The sequence below is a fragment of the Sapajus apella genome, unplaced genomic scaffold (assembly GCF_009761245.1).
Source record: "Sapajus apella isolate SASKATOON/1434 unplaced genomic scaffold, GSC_monkey_1.0 scaffold70, whole genome shotgun sequence".
Taxonomy (NCBI): Eukaryota; Metazoa; Chordata; class Mammalia; order Primates; family Cebidae; genus Sapajus; species Sapajus apella.
The window spans coordinates 8,654,136-8,675,307 of NW_022437010.1; the positions used below are offsets into that span (position 1 = coordinate 8,654,136).

Genomic DNA, 21,172 nt, shown 5'->3' on the forward strand with positions numbered 1-21,172 from the left:
TGTGTTCGATAAGGTCAAGAGCTGCTGAGAAATGGAAGTTAGGTCAATTCTTCCACTGATAAAGGTTTAGTCTCACTGCTGTTAAGATTGAGAGAGATTATTGTTTCTTTTATCATGCTATAATTTAATAATTTCTATCTTCTCTAAAGGAAAGGGGGTGAAAAAATGAAGATCAAATTAGTTAGGTATTCATAAAATGACTGCTTTTATAAGGGCCACTGGAATAACTTGGGGTCACGATTTGGGCAGTGGGGAGATTCCCTGGGACCCTGGTTATCTACACCCATAGGCTTGATGGGGAGAGCATGCTGCTCCATGTCGTCTCCAAGCACCGAAATGGTCACCTCTATCACGGAGCTCACGTCCTTGTCACCAAAACACTGTTTTAGGAGAGCCTCAGTTCTAAGAATTTTCACCATCTGAAAGTTCTCTTCTTGAAACTTGGAGAGCTGCAATTGGATATCACTTTCCAGGTGTGTCAGCAGCATAAGGGCCATTTCTACCCCACGCATCCCTGGACGTTCAGCAGTTGGATCCATTTTCTGGAATGTGGACCAAACAGAGTACCTGGGCAGCAGTAAGCGCAGAGTGGCAGAGGAGCGCTTCGTCAAGGAGGACAGCAAAAAGTGCAGAGTAGGTGACGTAGTGGGCACAGGTGAAGAACACATGTGTCATTAGGCACAGGCAGCTAGGCAGGCTGAGGAGCTCTCAGGGCAGACCCCAGGAGCCTGCTGGTATGAAGGCCTCCCGAGGGCAAGATCGTGTGGCCCCATTGGGTAGGAAATGGCTTTTGTATTGGCCTTTGAAGGCTCTTTAACCTTTCCAGCAAGCATTTCAGACTAAATTTCATTTAGTCTAACAGCCTGGAGAAGATATAATGCCATTTCGATGCTGCTTGTGTATTTAACTCCCTCATTTTATTAATCTGAAGCAGTCAATGTTATCAAGACACTTCTCTTGTGACTTCATTTTTCAGCATATTTACGCTGTGAGAGGTGATGTCCATGTCAAATCAGATTCCCAGAGATTTATATTATCTGAATTTTAAAAAATATTAACACTTGCCAGAGTGTTTGGAACAAAATAAATGCTCAGGAAAAGTATGTTAAATAAATTTCGATTTCTTTGGAAGCAAGGCTGTTATTTACTTACCTCCCTTTGTATTCTTATTATATGCATGCAGTAGCTTCTTAATAAATGAATTAATGGTGAATGAGCGGGTTCACGGCAAGCCAATTTTAGCAGTAGTAGTCATGGAAAGGTAAAAGAATACTGGGAGGAATATCCCTGAATAATTCTGTATGTCAGAGCTGGTGCTGATGTGGACTAGCGTTTAAACACTTGAGGTGGAAGGGAAGAAAGTGGGAGAAATGTGATCGCTGTTGAATACACACTTACGTGGTTTTATTGGGTGTTTTATTTCCAGCCAGTCAGAAAAAAACTCATCTTTGTGCCTTAAATCTGTCTTAAATAAAGTCTAAAACATTTTGGAAAGTAATATATAATATCAGGCATTTCAATAACATGAAGAAATGTTTCATTTTTATTTTTTTCTCTCTGCTTTAATTAAAATAACGGGTTATATCGGTATTGCATTTTTAAAAATGGATGAAACAGTTTCTCATGTCTGAACTTGAATGGTCTCAGGCTTGGAAGTATAACCTGTTTGGACTGAGTTGGGTTGGAAAATCTTAACTATTCTGACATTTCTAAAAGTGATCCTGAAGATGGTATAGATAACCATTGAGCCGCCCTGACATGCTTCCTCAGAGGGGTCAGGTATCACCTCTGTGAGTCACAGCTCATAATCTCAAGTGAAAATTTATATCCCTGGATCATTAGGAATCAAACAGGTGGCTCCTTGTGTTTTCTTATTAAATGAGCATATTTTTACTATGAGTCCCAGGCTTGCTGCCGTAACGAGGTGAGACTGCTTGACAGATGGCCCTTCCATTTCTCTTACCTTCTAGTTGATGTCCCGGCCCCTCCTGCCCCATTTGATCATCGTATTGTGACAGCCAAGCAAGCAGCGGTCAACAGCTTCTATACTGTGAGCAAGACAGAAATCTTAGGAGGGTGAGTAATGCTGAATGTTAACATTCTCTCAACAAAAGAAGAGAGCTTGCAAAGACACGGGGCAGACGACTTTGTAAATGTCTGCCTATCTTGACCTGAGAACTAGCAACGTTAGAAACAAACATTTTAAGAAACTGTAACCATTTCTGAAAATTGTCACTGCTGCCAGAAAGGCTGATGTAGTGACTAAACTCCACATTTATTATCTGCTTTACTTCCCATGTTGTAATGTCTAAAAGAAAGAAAAACCCATTGTGAGTCACCAGAAGGTTGACCAGCTATCCAAAGCCCATAGTGTAGCCTCCAGGAGACAGAACACAGAAATGAGTCAACAGCGTGTCATTCTTGTGGCCTGTATTAGGTCTTTCTGTCATTGCTGCTGGTTTTTCATTTATGTTGTTACTGTATTCATTGCTATTATCCATTTCAATTGATACTTTGCTCAGCAAATAAATTATTTTAGGGACACCTAAATGCACACTCTCCCTAAAGAAGGAAGACTAAAGTCCATCAGGGACCAGCTTCATGCTGAGGGTGGGGAGAGGCTGTTCTTTCTTTCACAATCCCCCTATGATATCTTGTAACTCAAAGTCTAAATTACAACGTTTGCTGCCATCAGCATGTCTGTGTAAAATAGGAAGAGGAAAGCAGAACATTTGGACGTGTACACACAAAATTTACTCACCAACACAAGGAAAGCGTGCATTGCCACTGCAGTTCAGGCTTCTGCAAGTAGTCTTCAGGGAGTCATTGATATTGTGAAATCCCTTCTTCCTCTTCCCACTCTGTATTTCTTTGCCCTCTGCCGTATGGAACCACCTGGACTTTTCCTTCCTGAGCTGGCTGATCTTGGAGAATGCCCCATGAGACTGCGGGGATGGGCTGAGGGAGAAACAGGAATTCCACAGCATGAAGTGGTGCCATGGAGGCCTGAGGTATTTGGGTCTTCAGGGACTTCAGTGGCAAGCCAGCAACTATTTCTCTAACCGAGAATAGTTATTTGCAGAAGAAGCTTTGAAATAATTCCCAGGGTTTGTGCTGTTTTTTCTGGTCAAGGTTTGCCAGTGGCTCCTTGAAATTTCCTTTCTGTCTCTTTGGGCATCATGGAATCTTCCCTTTGGTACCGTAGTCTAGACCAGCTGCCCATCAGCTCTTGTTATGGGCTTTACCAAAATTGGCAGCCATAATTCACTCAGCAAATAAGTTAAAGGAGCATGATGAAATGTGCATGGATGCCTTCAAAATGCAGACGTCACCAGTGCTGCACCTCCTTTTTAGGGGGAGGAGGTTCACGATGCAGCAGCCCCTGAGTTTTCCTGGGGGTTCATCTCCTGCCCTGTGGCCTCGAGGGTATCTAACATCCCTGCTTGCCATGTTCAGTGAGCATAAGGTTATCACTGTGCTATTGAGCCAGCATGAATCTTGGGAGTTGGCCTCAACCTTCCGGGCCTTGGAGAATAAATCAGGGGAAACAGCTACAGGGTTGAGGGAGCTGGGAAGTCAGACAGTGATGGGCCCCACTGCTGGTCCAGGAGGTTCTGGGGCCATTGCTAGTGAAGGGAAAAAAACATTTTTATAAGAGCCACTGAAGAGGTGGCTGGGGCTGTGTCCATGTGTTCCCATAGAGACCCTGTCTGGAACAGAGGTTGGAATTGAAGTCACCCCATGGCTATGTTTACGGTAATACTGTGTCATTCTCCAAGATCCATCTGCTTCTGTGCTGGGTGTACAGCCCCACAATGGGATGCAGTGGCTGCCAGTACCCCTGCGTCTGCCCAGCGTTGCCATGAACTTCATCGTTGAAGTCCTCGGCCTTGTCACAGGGCTTGCCTTGGGTTCCCTGTGTTGCTAGGGAAGCCGTTCCTTACTCCCTACTGTGACAGCCACCATTGCAGAGCAGGGACACATGTTCTAGCTTATTTTACTGAATAGGAAATCAAAGTAAGCAAATTAAATTTAAAACCGCTCACAAGTGTGCACATCTGTGTGTGATTACATAGGTAAGAAGCTGTCTAATGTTCACATTCAAGCTCATACGTGCCTGGGCAGCATGTAGTCTTGACTATATGGAGATATATGCAGTATAATTACATATGCAGCTTCCAAAAATAATTTCACATATCTGAAGGTAGGCTCTTGTTCATATGCCAACAAAGCCCAGCTTATCACATTCACATGTATTCAGAAAGTTGTGCATGGTCTGTAAAGGTGGTTCTCAAATGTTAGGGTGCATATCAATCACCCAAGAAATGGGCTGAAATGTAGATTCAGGGGCCTCCTCCTGGATTTCTGCCTCAGGAGGCTTGGGGTGGGGCCCAGAAACCTGCATTCTTCACCGCTTCCAGGTGATTCTGATGCAAGTGACCCGCAGACCACACTTTGACAAATGCTGCCTAGGAGTTTATTGAACAAGGCTGATGCACTCATGGGTCTGCTCATTCAGACTCAGAAGGAGAAGGCCACTGTGTCCTGTCTACTTGGCAGCTGACCATGGGGCCTCATGCTGTGCGACTTCCTTTTTTTTTTTGGCAGAGGGCGTTTCGGCCAGGTTCACAAGTGTGAGGAGACGGCCACAGGTCTGAAGCTGGCAGCCAAAATCATCAAGACCAGAGGCATGAAGGACAAGGTACAGCCTGTGGGAGGCAGCTCCTCCCTCCCCGCGCTGTCTTGACCACACTAATGCACTGTTTCCTGCTTCTCAGGAGGAGGTGAAGAATGAGATTAGCGTCATGAACCAGCTGGACCACGCGAACCTCATCCAGCTCTACGATGCCTTTGAGTCTAAGGATGACATTGTCCTGGTCATGGAGTAGTACGCATCCCCCCTGCTCCCTCCCTGACCTCCCCAACAGCACACTTGACCATGACCGTGCACCAGCAGCTCCGTCCTGCTATAGAGGGACCAGAACCAAGCTTGCCCCAGCAGATTCTGATTCCGGCAGATCACACAATCACATCAGTTCTACAAGGGAAACTACTTGGAATTACGCATCTCAATATAGGATTTTATTGCTAAGAAATAGTGGGGCCAAGTAGGTCTAGCTTTGTATCCAAGCTGTTCATCAAAAACCAAGCTTAAATATTAGCCAGGGCAACCTGAGGAAAGTGGTTTTTGAGCTACATCTTTCTTTCAACATATTCACTAATACAAAGTTCATGTCAAAAACTGTTGATGATTAGGGCTAAGAAGCTTCCATTTAAATTCACCTTTATAAAAACCTAAGGACTGGTTAGTTAGAAACTGGGTACAGTCATTACTTGGTATCTGAGAGGGATTGGTCCCAGGATCCTCACAAATACCAAAACCAGAGGCCACTCAAGTTCCTGATATAAAATGGCATAGTCTTTTGCATCTAACCTATGCCCATCCTCCTGGGTTCTTTGAATCAACTCTAGACTACTTATAATACTTGATACACTGTAAATGCCATGTAAACAGTCGTTATATTATATTTTTAAAATTTTGTATTATTTTTGTTGTTGTATTGTCAATTTTTATTGTTTTTTGGTCAAACATTTCAATCTGCAATCGTTTGAACCTGTGATTACAAAACCCACGAATAGGGAGGGCCGACTGCATTTCCAACACTGAATCCATATTGTGATTCCATTTTGTTTTTCATTCTGCAAGAAGGCATTTTGAATAAAAAGTATAGTATCGTGGTCCTCCCTTATCCACACTGTCACTTTCCACCGTCTCAGTTACCTGAGGCCTCAAAATATTAAGTGGAAAATTCCAGAAGTAAACAATCAACAGGTTTTGAATTGCACACTGTTCTGAGTAGCCTGATGAAATCTCCCACCATCCCGCTCGGTCCCACCCAGGACGTGAATCATCCCTTTGTCCAGCGTCTCCACCACTCCCTGCAGTTAGTCACTTAGTAGCCAACTGGGTCATCAGATGGACTGTGGAGGTATCGCAGCGCTTGTGTTCACGGAACTCTCATTTTACTTCATAATGGCCCGAAAGCACAAGAGTAGTGAAGCTGGCATATTGTTACAATTGTTCACTTTACTCTTAGTTATTGCTGTTAATTGCTTACTGTGCTTAATTTGTGAATTAAACTTTATCGGAGGTATGTATCTGCAGGAAATAACATAGTATATACAGGGTTCAGTACTATCCACAGTTTCAGGCAACCACAGAGGGTCTTAGAACGTGTCCCTGAGGATAAGGGAAATTACTGTGTCTAGCACCAGACACATAGAAGCACTTTATCACTGAATTCAGTCTGGAGACTTAGAGGGCTGAGACCCTGACCACCTTCAGTCAGGGCTTGGAGTTCCCCTCCCAGAGTTCTTAGGGTCCTCTTTCTCTTCAACATCTTTAGAGCATGATACATGTGGGCTCACCCCAGAGCTGAAGACATTGGATAAATGGGCTTTGAGGACCAGGTGCAGAGGCTCATGCCTGTAATCCCAGCACACTGGGAGGCCAAGGGGGGTGGATCACTTGAGATCAGGAGTTTGAGACCAGCTTGGCTAATGTGGTGAAACCCCATCTCTACTAAAAGTACTAAAATTAGCTGGGCGTGGTGGCACGTGCCTGTAATCCCAGCTACTTGGGAGATTGAGGCACGAGAATCGCTTGAAGCTGGGAGGCAGAGGTTGCAGTGAGCCAAGATCCCACCACTGCACGCTGTCTAGGTGACACTCCATCTCAAAAAAACAAAAAACCACACTAAAAAGGTGGCGGTGGCGGCGGGGGGGGGCTTTGAGGATTTCCATTTGCGAGATTGAAGATGTACAAAATATAGGCCTTCTAGATAAGAATCATCTAAGTAAGATAGCAAAGAAGGCAGAGAAATAACTGCACATACACCTTTCAGAAGAGGTAGCAGAACTTGCACAATGAGTCGCTACAAGAAAGGCGCACGGTGGTTGGGAAATCAGGACTGAGGGCTTTGCTCCTCTTCCCTCTGCAGTGTGGATGGTGGGGAGCTGTTTGACCGCATCATTGACGAGAACTACAATTTGACGGAGCTTGATACCATCCTGTTCATGAAGCAAATATGTGAGGGGATAAGGCACATGCATCAGATGTACATTCTTCACTTGGACCTGAAGGTAGAGCGTGTTTTGTATCTTGTGAGACCTAAGCCCTTCCCACCCCTAGCTCAGTGGGCCCTGTCTGCTATTACACAGGGGAAATTGGTACAGTCATTTCAGAAATGAATAAACATCCAGATGGTTACCCTCACCTCCTTATTCTCAGCTCTGTCACCCTCTAATATTTGCACGTTCCATCTTCAGGGGCTAATATTCAGATTCTTGCCTGTTTTAAGGAAATCTATATGGCAATGGCTTCCCAAAAAGTTTAGAATTAAAACAGCCATCACCACCACCACCACCACTTGTCCAGATGAGAGGGATACCACACAGATCCCTTCTCGTCTGGAAAAGTAGGTGGGAGGATTTTAGCTAACTCAGAATTCCTTAAGTAGTAGCCAACCTTTCTAGGTCCCCAAGAATCGCCGGCAGCTCCTTGAGTCAATCAGGAAGCCCTGGACTTTGGGACTTGTTTTTCTGTGGGTTTGCTGCACCATGGAATAGAATCTATGGAGAATGGAGCAGAGGGCAGTCGGAAGGATGGGGCTGAAATGCTAAGGAGCAGGGAGGATGGGGCGTGCACCCCACTGCAAACAGTAGAAAGCACACAGGATAAGCCAAGCCGCCTTTCTCTATCCTCCTATTGATTCCCCCTTCCCTCCTTACCTCTCTCACTAAGAAGTTCCTAGAGTTGGACTGTACATAGTCTTAGTACAATAAAAGACCTAGGCCCAATAACCCTGATCAAGTCTCATATTGGGACTACGTACCCGTGAAGTACATCTTGTGTGGCTCGGTCATTTTCTCATTTTCCTGTTTGCACAGCGTGACAGTGAGATAAAATATATGTTCTCTATAACATCCCATCTATTGCAAGTCAGTAGGGATTGCATAGCAAAATAAATGTAGCCTCCTTAAATAGGTTTCCATGGGCCTCTCTTCCTATAACTTGGCTTCCCTCACTGTCTTGATTTATGTGCCTTGCCTTTCCCATTCACTTTCGAGCAGGAGGAGCGCAGGAGGAAGTGGTTTATAAAATGACACAGTCAGAGGTTAAAAATCATTAGCAAAACGCTCACTATGAACTGAGTTTGATAATGCATGCTTTCTTGGAGCATTTTCATTGAATGTAGATATTCTGCAGATATCCCTACAGGGATTTGATTGGCAACTGGAACTAAGAGCGAACCTATTGTAAGTCAAATGACTCCATATGGGGCTTCATAACATTGATTGAGGACTTGCAGTGGGCAATTTTAGTTATGGCGTGGATGCAAAGGTCACAATAAAGGTGACAGCTGGATGGGTCATCAAGGAGCTGCTTTTCTGAAAGCTTCTTGGAAGGAAAAGAGCCAAGAATATTGAGTGTTTGTCACTATGTGGGGGAGATTATAGGTGGCTTACAAACAGTCTGCTTTATATTTTTCTGTTTTGCAAATTTTATCCAATGAACATTCTTTAATTTTATAACCATAAAAAGGCTAATTTTTGAAATGCCCTCAAAGCAGTTTCTCTGTATTCTGCAAACTTTTTGATGCCACAATACTCCTTCACAATTGGACAGCTTTATACATGATTGATCAGTTACTGAAGCATGAAACCAAATGTTTTACTTAGCACCCCCTTCTCTATAATGATTTTTACTCACAGACATCTGTTTTAGTGATATTTTAGAAAAGCGCTTCCAAAGAAATCCTACCCAACCAAATGGACTATTGAATATTGATAAGGAGACACTATGTCATTTCATAATGTGTTTCTGAATTTCTGATCCCATTGGAACCTCTTCTCCACCCAGACAGGTTGGAGAGGGGGAGCCTGATCCCACTAAAGGCTGAGGAATGGGATCCTGGGCATTCAGCTTCTGAGCTGGTGGCCTCTAGCTCATAAAGAAGCATTGGGACTGGAATGTGAGGGTTCTTGACTCTTCAAAAACTTTTTTCTCTTTTATAAATAGCCTTGGCTTTAAATCAAATCCCTTACTTTCCTCAGACCTCTGTTTTTCTACCCAAAAAACCTTAGATGCACTTGTAAGACATTCTGTAATCACTGAGTAGCTGCACTACAACCCACTTTTCTCCCCGTACACCCCAAGACTGTCAGGTTAGCAGGGTAAGGTCTTACCAGAGCCTAGCTCCAAGGGCACACTTGTCAGGGGTTTTAGGCATTGAGACCAAACTCAGCAAAACCTCGGAGCTGCTGAGACTGAAGAATGACTGGAGAGAAAAGCTCTCCTCTGCCGCACGACTTTCCCATAGGCGTTGAGCAAAGGGAAGCTCTGGAGGCCGGAACGTTCACATTACAGTGCATGTTCAGTGTGGCTGTTTCAATGGATCAGGTCAATTCTCTTGGAACTCATAAATCTTAAGAAAAATATTTCTTCAGGAAGGGGAAATTCATACTGAATAATTTAGAGGGGCAGATGTCTGTCCTGAGCGGGCCTCCACCAGTGCATTTGGGAAGGACTGAGCGGCCCCCTCTTCTGGATCTCCTCAAGGCCTCTGCCTGAACTCAGGCATTATGGTGAACTGTGAAGCCGTGGAGAGGACAGGCTGGATAATGCAGGGCTGGCAGGATACCCGCAACCTCATCCACCACATAATTAAAGGAGAAAATACCCACACGGACAAGCCCGCCCCGAAGTGAAAGGCCTGATATGTTTTTTCTGAGCATCGTTGTATTTTTAGTTGTGGTTCAAGGACAATTTGAGTGAATGATGGTTGTTTTCATTGCTAATGTGTCTCTTTCTCCTGGCAGCCTGAGAATATCCTGTGTGTGAATCGGGATGCTAAGCAAATAAAAATTATTGATTTTGGATTGGCCAGAAGGTACGTCTATTTGGACATAGATATATGAATGGAGTTAGGGGACATGATGGGTGCCCTGTCTTTGCAAATGTATATCTGATTTGCTCCTTGGTTTTGTGATCTCATTTATAATTAATTTAACAAAATATATGTTTGGCCTTAACTTGCTAAATTTGAGATTTGAGTGTTTAGACGTTTCTACAATGCATGCAATAAAAAGTATAAAAAATTAAAACCTAATACAGTGAAGTTTATTAAATTAGAAGCCATTAATTTAGCATTGGCAAGAGTTTGTCCTCATCGTTCATATTTTTTCCATCTGTACAGAGAAGATTTACTTTAAAAATATTAACAACGTAAACACGATTGCAAAGGGTTCTGGCACATAAAAGCTTCTTCAGGGAACAAAGCGTTTACGTGGACACGTTAACAATTCAGCACATTAACGATGCGTATAAAATGGATGTTGTAAATTATTGCAGCACTCTGTTTATTCATTAATACGGCTTTATTTGAGTCATCCCCATGTCAATGCCTGTATCAGTTTTCCTCTTGTCATCTTCTGTAATTCAGATGCTCTAATTATTCACAGCAGCTTCTCCCACAACCGGTTCAGCTTATGAAGGTTTTCCAGTATGAATTTTGACTTTAAAATTTTCTGGGGCCCCTTTACAAGTTTTTGACACTCTTGCTTAATGGCTTGATTTTCTTTAATGTTTATTTATTTGAGGTTTGCTGTATGGCTGAAGTTATTTTGTCTCATAGACTGCCTCATTTCAATGTTCATGATTTTTGATTGACACTTCCATTCTTCCATTTGTCTCTTAAATTCCAGATACAAACCCAGAGAGAAGCTGAAGGTGAACTTTGGAACCCCAGAATTTCTCGCCCCTGAAGTTGTAAACTATGATTTTGTTTCCTTTCCGACAGACATGTGGAGTGTGGGGGTCATCGCCTATATGCTGTGAGCAGCTCTCCTCTCTCTCTTACCCTTTTCCAACTTCATCCGTATTTTCTGAGATTTTGCTATTTGATCTCCTAAATGACTCAGGCTAGTCTCACCCCTCAGAGGTGACATGCTTGGCGTTTGCCATCTGACCATGTAGTAGCACTTTGCAAGCTATAAAGTACTTTAAAGAGGAAGCTGCACTCTTCTTTGAGATTCATATTCTGTTGTTGCTGGTGTCTTTTTTCTTTTTTTCTTGAGAGGGAGTCTCGCTGTCACCCAGGCTGGGAGTGCAGTGGTGCGATCTCAGCTCACTGCAACCTCCCCCTCCTGGGTTCAAGCAATTCTTCTACCTTGGCCTCCTGAGTAGCTGGGATTACAGGCACCTGCCACTGCGCTCGGCTGATTTTTGTATTTTTAGTAGAGACAGGGTTTCACCATCTTGGCCAGGCTGATCTCGAACTCCTAACCTCATGATCCACCCATGTCAGACTCCCAAAGTGCTGGTATTACAGGTGTGAGCCACCGGGCTTGGCCTTTGCTGCTGTCTTTATTGCCGCAGTTGTTGAATTAGGAGTTGGGTGGAGGTGGCAAGCATTTTCCTGATTGCAATAATATATTATAAAATTACACTTCAGGATTAGGTTATTTTCCTTCTCTCACTTTTAAACGGCAGAACCGAAAAAGCAACTTGTATGGAAAGGGGTTGAGGCTGTTTAAAAAATACTCACTCTGGACCCTGTGTCCTCCAGACTTAGCGGTTTGTCCCCTTTCCTGGGTGACAATGATGCTGAGACGCTGAACAACATCCTGGCCTGCAGGTGGGACATGGAGGATGAAGAATTTCAGGACATCTCAGATGAGGCCAAGGAGTTCATCTCCAAGCTTCTGATTAAGGAGAAGAGGTAATCCAAGTTTTGCCTGTGCTCTGGGCAAAGTAGGGACAATCAGGAAGCAGTGCGCACCACCAGGGCTCTTAGAATGCATTCCCTGATAATATCTGTGATGCTTGAGCAAAGTTGTAGGTAGGATGAGGTTTGATCCTCTTGACCCAATCTACTGAGATCTGGGGCTGCTTTGGTCATGAAGCTACACAAACCTTTCTCCTGCCATTCACCATGCAGCTATATACAAGTCATGGGCTCCTGCTGGGCCTCAGCTGACTCATTGTCAAAATGAAGGGCTTGGGAGAAGTTATTTCTAGGATTCCTTTCACCTCTGCGAAGCTGTATATGGTTCTGTGTAGCTGAATCTTTTAGCTACCATTTCACTCGAGAACCTACTACAGGCCAGATCATGCCAAGTGCTTTGTAGACATTCTCTCTTTTAACGACCACCCCACCCCCAACTCCATGAGGCAGAGATGAGGTAGAAGATCCCAAGAAGTCTGGTCCGTGATCACACCGCTAGTAATTGGCGGAACGGAGGCTCAAGCAAGTAGTTCTCCTTCCCCCAAGGCCACACACTTGGCTGTTATTTATTACATGGCCCTCTATTTTCTGTCATGCTAAAACCACATTAATTCAAAATTCAGTGGATGAAAAAGAGTAACATTGAAATATAGGGATCTGCATTTTAGAATCATAGAGGGAGAAGGGCATTGTGATTTTAACCCATCGAACACGCTGTTTCAGATGGCTTTATAACTGAACCATGTAACAATTGAAGCAGTTGAGATTTTCAGGGCCAATAGCACTTGCTTTATCATTTTATTATCTTTACGGCTTTAAAGTCATTAATACACATGGCCAGGAATCAGTAGGTAGGAGTGTGTCACAGGGAGTGGGGAAACAGTGTGGGCAGTGGGTGTGGCACAGAGCCTGGCAGGAGATGCTTTCTTCAAGCGTTGATCACCTACTGTGTGCCAGGAAATGCGTCGTGTGCATAAATCCAGTCCCTGCCTTTAGTAACTCACCATCTAATCAAAGGGATAAGGTATTTTTTATTTTATTATTTTTTAAGGTGTTTTTTAAAAAGATGTAATAAAATGTAATAAAACTGAGTCTCAGGATGAGGAGAACCTAGCCAGGTTAAGAATATCAGTAAGACAGGAGGGACAATTCATAAATAGTGGATTAATAATAATAATAACCTTGGCTGTCATTGTGCCTTTCTGTCAAGGCACAATATAGCCAAGGTTATTATTACTGGCACATGACCCTACCCAAGGCAGTGAATAGATGGAAACTGTAAGCCCTATCAAATCTTTGGAGGATGAGAAATCCATATTTACTGTGAACCTGTTTTACATGTGTACTTTCATGTGTTATCTTATTTGGCTTCTGGATAATCCTGTGGTCTGTAGAGACTATCATTTTACAGATGGGGAAACTGAGGCTTAGAGCAGTGCCACAGTCACATGGCCAGCTCCGAGCAGATGCAGAGGTGGGCCCAGTGGGCTCTGGTGCCACTCATCCTTTCAGTCTGAGGGCTTCATTAATGCCCAAGGAGCATCAGATACACATTTGGGCCAATGGCAACTGGCTTAGAATTCCAATCAATGTTTGGATGAAATGAAAGCCAAAAGCCAAACTCCACTATCATAGAATGAATTTCTGGGGTACAAAAATAAACTTGAAATGGTATTCAAAGTTTAATTATTAGTACAATGTTATTGTTAACTTTTTAATAGCCAGATTTTAAAAGTTTGACACTAGAGTACAGAATCATCGTTTTTCACCTTCGTCAGCCATTGGAATGCTCCGGAGGTCCAGTACTGAAAATTTATGACACTAAGCAGAACCACACTTCCACCTGAGGCTGGTGGCGCTCAAGAGGTTTTTAAAAATTACCTCCGCCTGTTTTGGGCACTATAATGGTGATGTTCTTTCCAAGTTCACTGACTGTAATACTCATCTCCTCTTCAAATCTGATATTTAAATACTTTGGTATCTGATGAAGTGGTTGCATTGAAGCGATCCTACAAATTGAAGCTTTCATGCTGCTTGAAACTAATTCTTTGCCTTCAGATTGTTGCATTCACTTACAGCTTTTATTTTCAAAGGTTATTTGTTTTAATGTGATAAATGTTAGCACATCAAACAAATTTATAGCACTTAGAATTCAAATATAATAACTCAATATTATTCTTTCTCATATTATTTTCCAAAATTATATAAACCTTTGCTAGCTCCAAAAGGATATTGTTTCTTCATAAAAGTTTCTAATGGTCCTTCTCTTCATAATTACATTAACTCTATTTCCCTACAAAAGTTAGTAATATTTATTATTCAGAAGTTTTAATACACACATTGCTTTGGCAATCATCAGGAATCATTGTAGCATTTCATTCTTACAGTAGTAAATATATCTTTATTTTTCAACTGACTGATAGGAGTTCACTTTACTAAGCTCAGATGTTATATCACAGAAATGGTTATATTTGACAGTAAATGTTTAGTTATTAAGAAGAATTTTGATTATTTGCCTTGTTTGTCCTTACTAATGTTATCCTGATTGGATTTGATAGTCACCTATGCCATCGTTGACAGCATACAATCCAAGAGAAGGCAGAATTGACCACGAGTTTGACATTCGGCCATCTGGCCTCTCAAAGGCAGAGGCTGGAGCTGAAACTGAACAGCAGCGACAGGCCTCCTTCGGCGTGTTTCTACTAATCACCTTCTGAATTTCCCTCTAGTTGGCGAATCAGTGCAAGCGAAGCTCTCAAGCACCCCTGGTTGTCAGACCACAAGCTCCACTCCAGACTCAATGCCCAGGTGACCACGGCTTCTTGCTCTTCCTCTTCTTCTCCTGTCTGTCAGTCTTTTGAAGATCAGATGCTAGAGTTATCTGAACCTTAAATGAGGTTCTTTCTCATTCCTTTTCTTGTAGACTGCAAATCTTGTGCTGGTATTAAATTACTTAAAACGCCTTTTTCATTTTTTTTTTAATTTTATTTATTTTATTTTTATATTTATTTTTTGGAGATGGAGTCTTGCTCTGTCACCCAGGCTGGAATGCAGTGGCGAAATCTCTGCTCACTGCGACCTCCGCCTCCCAGGTTCAAACGATTCTGTTGCCTCAGCCTCCAGAGTAGCTGGGACTACAGGTACGTGCCACCGCGCCCAGCTAGTTTTTTGTATTTTTGGTAGAGATGGGCTTTCATGGTGTTAGCCAAGATGGTCTCAGTCTCCTGACCTTGTGATCTGCCCACCTTGGCCTCTCAAAGTGCTGGGATTACAGGTGTGAGCCACCACGCCCAGCCAAAATGCTTTAAAAAAATTTTTTTTTTTGAGATGGAGTTTTACTCTTGATGCCCAAGCTAGAGTACAATGGCACAATCTTGGCTCACTGCAACCTCCACCTCCCGGGTTCAAGCAATTCGCCTGCCTCAGCCTTTCAAGTAGCTGGGATTTACAGGCATGTGCCGCCATGCCTGGCTAATTGTATCAGTAGAGACAGTTTCACCATGTTGATCAGGCTGGTCTCAAACTCCTGACCTCGTGATTCACCCACCTCAGCCTCCCAAAGTGCTGGTATTACAGGTATGAGCCACTGCACCCGGCCTTAAAATGCTTTTCTGAGCAGTTTGCGTTTTAAAAATAATGTATTTGTTGTTTGGTAGAGTATTTTCACCATAACTGTTTATTATTAAATTATTAAATCCTATATAAAATGAATTACTTCATTGTCTTATGTGCACATACATACACACATATAACCTATAAACATATAAAGTTCTGGACAATATATAGTAATGTCCATTCAGGAGAACTATGCCTCCTTTAAACGAAATTCAGAATTCTAAATTCTGTGCTTACCTGGTTTGGTCTGCACTGGGTACCAAATCTTAACTCTAATACTCCGCTTGTTCTAGCTCTACCTATACAAGCCTATGTGTAGGAGACTCTTAGACTACAGACTGAGTATTGGGAATAAGCAAGCCCTCACACTGTAGTCACTTCTTACAATGAAATCTCCATCTACTCTCATTGCCTTGATTACCAGATGTTTATATTACAAATTCCTCATCTGACTCTTTGGCGCAGATATCTTTCCTAAGCTGCAGGTCCATATGTCTTCCTGTGTACTAGACGTTTCCACCTGGATCTTCCCATCCCTAAACTAATCTCATTTCCTTGCACCTTGCCTCACCGTCAGTGACCCTCCTAGGGAAGGATGTCCATGGAGCAGCCTCAGCCAGGTCCGGGCATCTTCTTTGTTTCCTTCCTCTCCCTTGATCCCCCATCGTATGTTTAATTTACATCCATGTTTTGTACCTGATATCCCCTACTTACCTCTGGAATCTGTCTATTTCTCTCCATTCTCATGGTTACCGCGGCCTGTGACATGCCTCCCCTGTGTGACTGCAGCCTCCTAACTGGCTTCTCTGCCTCCTTCATGTTGTCTCCATCCAAATAATTGTGGATTATATAATTAACACAGAAACAGATGTGTAATGCCCAAGTAACTTTACTAAACATCTTGGATGTTCAACTGGTAAGATGCGTTACAGGCAAGATGTCATGCAAGCCTTTGGGCCCACTGGGACTGGTCTCACATGCCCATCAGTTAGGGTGGCTGGTGCCCTGCCCTGGCATAGCATGGGTTTGATACATTTTTGTTTCTTCCACCTTTGCTCCTCATCCTCTCCATTTCCTGAGGTTTTCGAATGGAACTTTTTCACTGACCAACAAGCCTTGGAATGACTATGCCTTAGGTACTCACTTTTTCCACATCCAGTTTTTATTGAAATTAACTTTACTTCTAAATTCAGCATCGGCACTAAGTTTTATTTGTGTCTGAATATACCTTTCCTTGATAATTGGTACTGATGTCAAATAAAAATAGACTTATTACCTAGTGGGTACCTCACCCAGACTACATAAACTGCTTATTAGGGTTACCAACCTATTTTGAGCCAATTTTCCACCAATGTATTTTTATCCAAGCTTATTGGTCTCCAAATACACTTTGACATGTCAGGACAGTATAGAAACCACGGCAGATAATTAATGACACTGTACAGTTTAAAAAGTGTTTAAGAATGTTTTTTAAAAACAACAACAGGTAAAATCACCTTTTGCATCCATCCATCTGCTGGTACCTGAAGCGAATAGACAGTTCAAGAGTGATGATGGATTTTTTTAAATGAAAAACAAGTTCCATTTTATAAATCTAGTTGTTACAGTTATAATTATGCAGCATTGTGGAGGCACTCTTCTAACTGCTTTACAAAAATTAACTCACTCCTCATACCAACCCAAAAACAGGCACATTAGTGTCTGTAGCGGAGAATACTCAGGACCGGGGCTGAGCTCTGCAGTCCAGGTAGAGCCTCGCTGCTCCTCTTTCCTCCCGGTGACGGGCCCATCTGGAGTCCAGGTAGAGCCTCGCTGCTCCTCTTTCCTGCCGGTGACGGGCCCATCTGGAGTCCAGGTAGAGCCTCGCTGCTCCGCTTTCCTGCCGGTGGTGGGCTGCTGGGCACAGGGGACCTGAGCGATGCATCCAGAACCTTTCTTGCACCATACAGTTTTAGCGTTCCTGAAAGTCAATTTTCAAACTTAGTATATCTTACTTTTCAATGAAATATTGAGGCTGCAGTTTTCCAGAAGGCTTATTTATGGAATAATCTTGCTTCTGATATGTTTTACAAAATCAGAATTCACCTTTATGTTGAAAATTTAATTCTGATCCAAAACTTTACCATTTCAACCTAAATTCTATTTTTTAAGTCTTTCATATATTTTTCTTTGTCTCTTTGGCATCAAGCTTAAAAGCACTTACTATTTTGTAACCACTTTAATAGCATATTGACTGTCACTAAATTTAAGAAGGATTTTTTTTTTCTTAGAAGTTAATATCCTAGAGTTCTCTGCCCTCTGTGTGTCACCCTTAAGGTGACATGCGATGGCTCACAGTCTTTCTTACGTCCCCAACCATCTGTGCATAACCTGTTTCCATCAGAAGCAGCTCTCAGCTGGGGTGGGGCAAAGCACTCCCAAACTAGGAATCAACTAGGAATCTACTAGAACTCAGCACCTACTGCAGAATTAGCCAGGGTTCTGGGGCCAGAGGAAGGACCACTACACAAATTTGACATGGTTTCTTTCCCCCAGAACTACGAAGCCTCTGACCCTTCCTTGCCATTCTCAGTGTTAGACCTTGGCTCACGCCGTCTCAGTGAACTAATAAAATGACTCATGAACTGATATCCAGCCTTCACTCACTCTCTTCCCTAATCTATCAAATCATTAGTTCCTTAATTCCACCTCAGACATTGATTGAAAAAACCTTCATCCGTTCCCCATTGTCCACTGCAGACTGGACCCAGTGGTAGTCAGGGCCTGCCCCAGGGCACCCCCAGCTCTTGTGTTGAGCCTCGTCTCCACTGCTGCCTCCAGAGCAGCCCACAAGTCAGTTCCTGTCTAAGACCTATACCAAATGCCACTGCTTTTCTCAGTCCTGAAACTGGAGACTCTTTCTTTGTCTTCTTAAATCTCTTTGTGGAATTTATATTACTGTTGTTACTGAATTTGAAAAGTTTTGGAAGAAGCCGTTTCTGTGTGTGACTCATCTTTGTAGTCGTGGGAGCCCCAGTATCGTGTGTGATAGAGCACTCATGCGCTGTATCAGCATGAGTTTTGGCAAAATACACCTGAGTGTGATGAGGTGCTGAGTTGTTTGGCCCTGACTCTAGGTGAGAGGGAAGGGTTATGTGACAGGGGCCTCAGGGGAGAGTGGACTCTGAGATGGACTCTGAGGCTGGCCAATGTGTCCATCAGGGGCTTGCTGGCAATTTAAGCTTCAGCAACCTCTCTTGAAGAGCACCTTCTACTCAGTAGCAAGTGATTGTCTCTTCATGTGTTCCCGTTAAGTCAGGACCTGATGGAAATGTCCTAATCCTTTCCATGTGCCTTTTGCTTTCCCTAGAAGAAGAAGAATCGTGGCTCTGATGTCCAGGACTTTGTGACCATATAGTCTACCGGAGACACCCATTTGAAAGGTTAGTCTTGGGTCTCCTGAAGAGGTTTCTGTGAAGGCCTTAAGAGACAGGAATAAGAAATGGAACATTTGCTCACAGACTATGCAGGAAGAAGAGCAGCGTTTTGGCTGGTGTGGAGGGCCCTGAAATCAGACTGCTGTGTCCGCACCCTGGCTCTGCTGTTTCTTACTGGAGGAAGCTCAGTGCCTGACTTGTGGGTTGGGGAGAGTCTCACTTCCTAAGCTTCTTGAGTGGCTCCCATGAGAGCATCCAAGCAAAGCCCTGAGATCAGGGGCCTGGTGCATAGGAGGGATCAATAACCAGCCCAGGGGATGCTGGTGACTGTCTGAGGGTAATCCTTACAACAATGTGTGAGATCAGAGGAAGTGACACCCTCTTTTGTACAGATGGGGAAATTGAGTCTCAGAGACTCAGAGACTAAATAACACCCCCATGGCCATGCAGCTTGTAAAGGGTGCAGTGTGGTTCCATTGGGTGTATCTGAAGCTGAAGCCCATAATTTTTAGTCCCCGGAGCTGCATTCTGATCTTGACCCGCTCTACGAGCCCAAAGAATACCACCTCCTACACACCCAGACACATGCAGACCTCCACCCAGCTCAGGTGTTTTTGGAATTATTGAGAGATGGGTTTACATATGAATACCTTCTTTGATATCAATAATCTAGCCCAATGTAGCCCTAAAGGAGATGACTAAAAGGACTCTAAGAAAACCCAATATTCATGTCCTTGCCGGGGGCCCTGAACCCTGCAGCGAGTCAGCTCCCTTATCTTGGGCAGAAAGTCCACAGCCATTCTTGCAGCTTTATGCACATAACTGCACAGGGTTGATGACTTGTGAGTGAGTTCTTGCTGCCCACTGGTCTTTTTTATTTTACTTATTTATTTTTTTGAGACGGAGTCTCGCTCTGTCGCCCAGGCTGGAGGGCTATGGCGCGATCTCAGCTCATTGCAACCTCCACCTCCCAGGTTCAAGCGATTCTCCTGCTTCAGCCTCCTGAGTAGCTGACATTACAGGTGTGTGCCACTATGCCCAGCTAATTTTTGTATGTTTAGTAAAGATGAGGTTTCACCATGTTGGCCAGGCTGGTCTCGAACTCCTGACCTTAAGTGATCTACTTGCCTTGGCCTTTCAAAGTGCTGGGATTACAGGCATGAGCCAATGGGCCCAGCCTGGTCTTAATCCTTTCTTCTGATAGGTATGTTTCTGGGCCTGAGGTTTCTGCATGTCTGACTGTACATATTTTTGTAAGCTGCCTTGAATTTTTTGTAGAATAAGATGGGGTAGAAATGAATCAGCACCTCATAGTAAAGGCCACACATCAGTGCTAGGAAAACACTTGGCCTTCAGAAGAAGGGACACTTACATATGCCCTGTCACTTATTTAGAAATCCATGAAAAGTGAACGGGAAGGCTTGTGCATTCTATTTACAAAGACCATTCTTGTTTGTCAAAAACAGCAAGGAAATGAAAGTCTCCATAAGGTAGGAGGGAGTTCTGTTTCTTGTGAGGACAACCTGGAGCAAGAAAGGACCCTCGTGCCCCCAGGCCTGGGTTATGGCACTCAGCGAGGTGTCCTGCCCTGCTCCATGAGTGCCTGGATCCACAGGCAGCCAGGCTGTGTCCCCCCCTTTTCTCCCCCGCCTTCACCCTCTCCCCCAGAAGCAGTTTTGTCCCCAGCGACCACAAACCCTGAGGGTTTGCCACAAACCACCTTCCCACCATAAGGACTGGAGCCACTTTGGAGGCCTGCTGGGAACGAATTCACTGGGTGACAGGGTTGCATTCCAAGGCGGGCCTGCCGCCAGGGTCTGGCCGGGGAAGAATGAGGAGGAAATGGTGGTGGGAGGGGTAGAGTCCTTCCACACAGACATGGGTGCTTCCAACCCAATGTGATGGAAGACAGCAGCAGCCTAGGAAGTGATGGCTGTGCAGAGGACGAAGACGGCAATATCCGGGCTGGCCACGCTGGGGCAGCGGGACACAGCCTCTGCTGGAGCTGCTTGAGGAGGGCTCCTGACAGCCATGGGCCTGGCTGCCTTCCTTTCCTGCACTCTCCAGCCCCATTTGGCCTCAGAAATTCACCTGAGTCACACCAAAGGCCAAGGAAGAATCATTTCAGATAACACGCAATCTGGATGCTTCCTAGTTTTCTTTCTTTCTTTCTCTTTCTTTCTTTTTCTCTCTCTCTCTCTTTCTCTCTTTCTTTCTTTCTTCCTTCCTTCCTTTCTTCCTTTCTTTCTTTCTTTCTTTCTTTCTTTCTTTCTTTCTTTCTTTCTTTCTTCTTTCTTTTTCTTTTTCTCTCCTTCCTTCCCTCCCTCTCTCCTTCTCTCTCTCTTTCTTTCT

At 43.8% G+C, this 21,172-nt stretch overlaps 1 protein-coding gene across 4 annotated transcripts in view; it reads left to right on the top strand.

The window, feature by feature from the left end:
• MYLK4 (myosin light chain kinase family member 4) overlaps positions 1–21,172 on the top strand; it is a 111,180-nt gene that overhangs the window by 84,257 nt on the left and 5,751 nt on the right. For 3 of the 4 annotated variants that reach the window (XM_032250100.1, XM_032250102.1, XM_032250104.1), the window contains 9 exons: positions 1,971–2,076; positions 4,609–4,702; positions 4,779–4,888; positions 7,002–7,143; positions 9,883–9,953; positions 10,768–10,896; positions 11,631–11,783; positions 14,519–14,597; positions 18,754–18,826. In XM_032250100.1, coding sequence (XP_032105991.1) covers positions 1,971–2,076; positions 4,609–4,702; positions 4,779–4,888; positions 7,002–7,143; positions 9,883–9,953; positions 10,768–10,896; positions 11,631–11,783; positions 14,519–14,597; positions 18,754–18,801 — 932 coding nt within the window. In that variant the 3' untranslated portion in view covers positions 18,802–18,826. Of the gene's footprint in view, positions 1–1,970; positions 2,077–4,608; positions 4,703–4,778; positions 4,889–7,001; positions 7,144–9,882; positions 9,954–10,767; positions 10,897–11,630; positions 11,784–14,518; positions 14,598–18,750; positions 18,828–21,172 lie in introns of those variants that run through there. The other variant, XM_032250103.1, reaches the window with a different exon arrangement.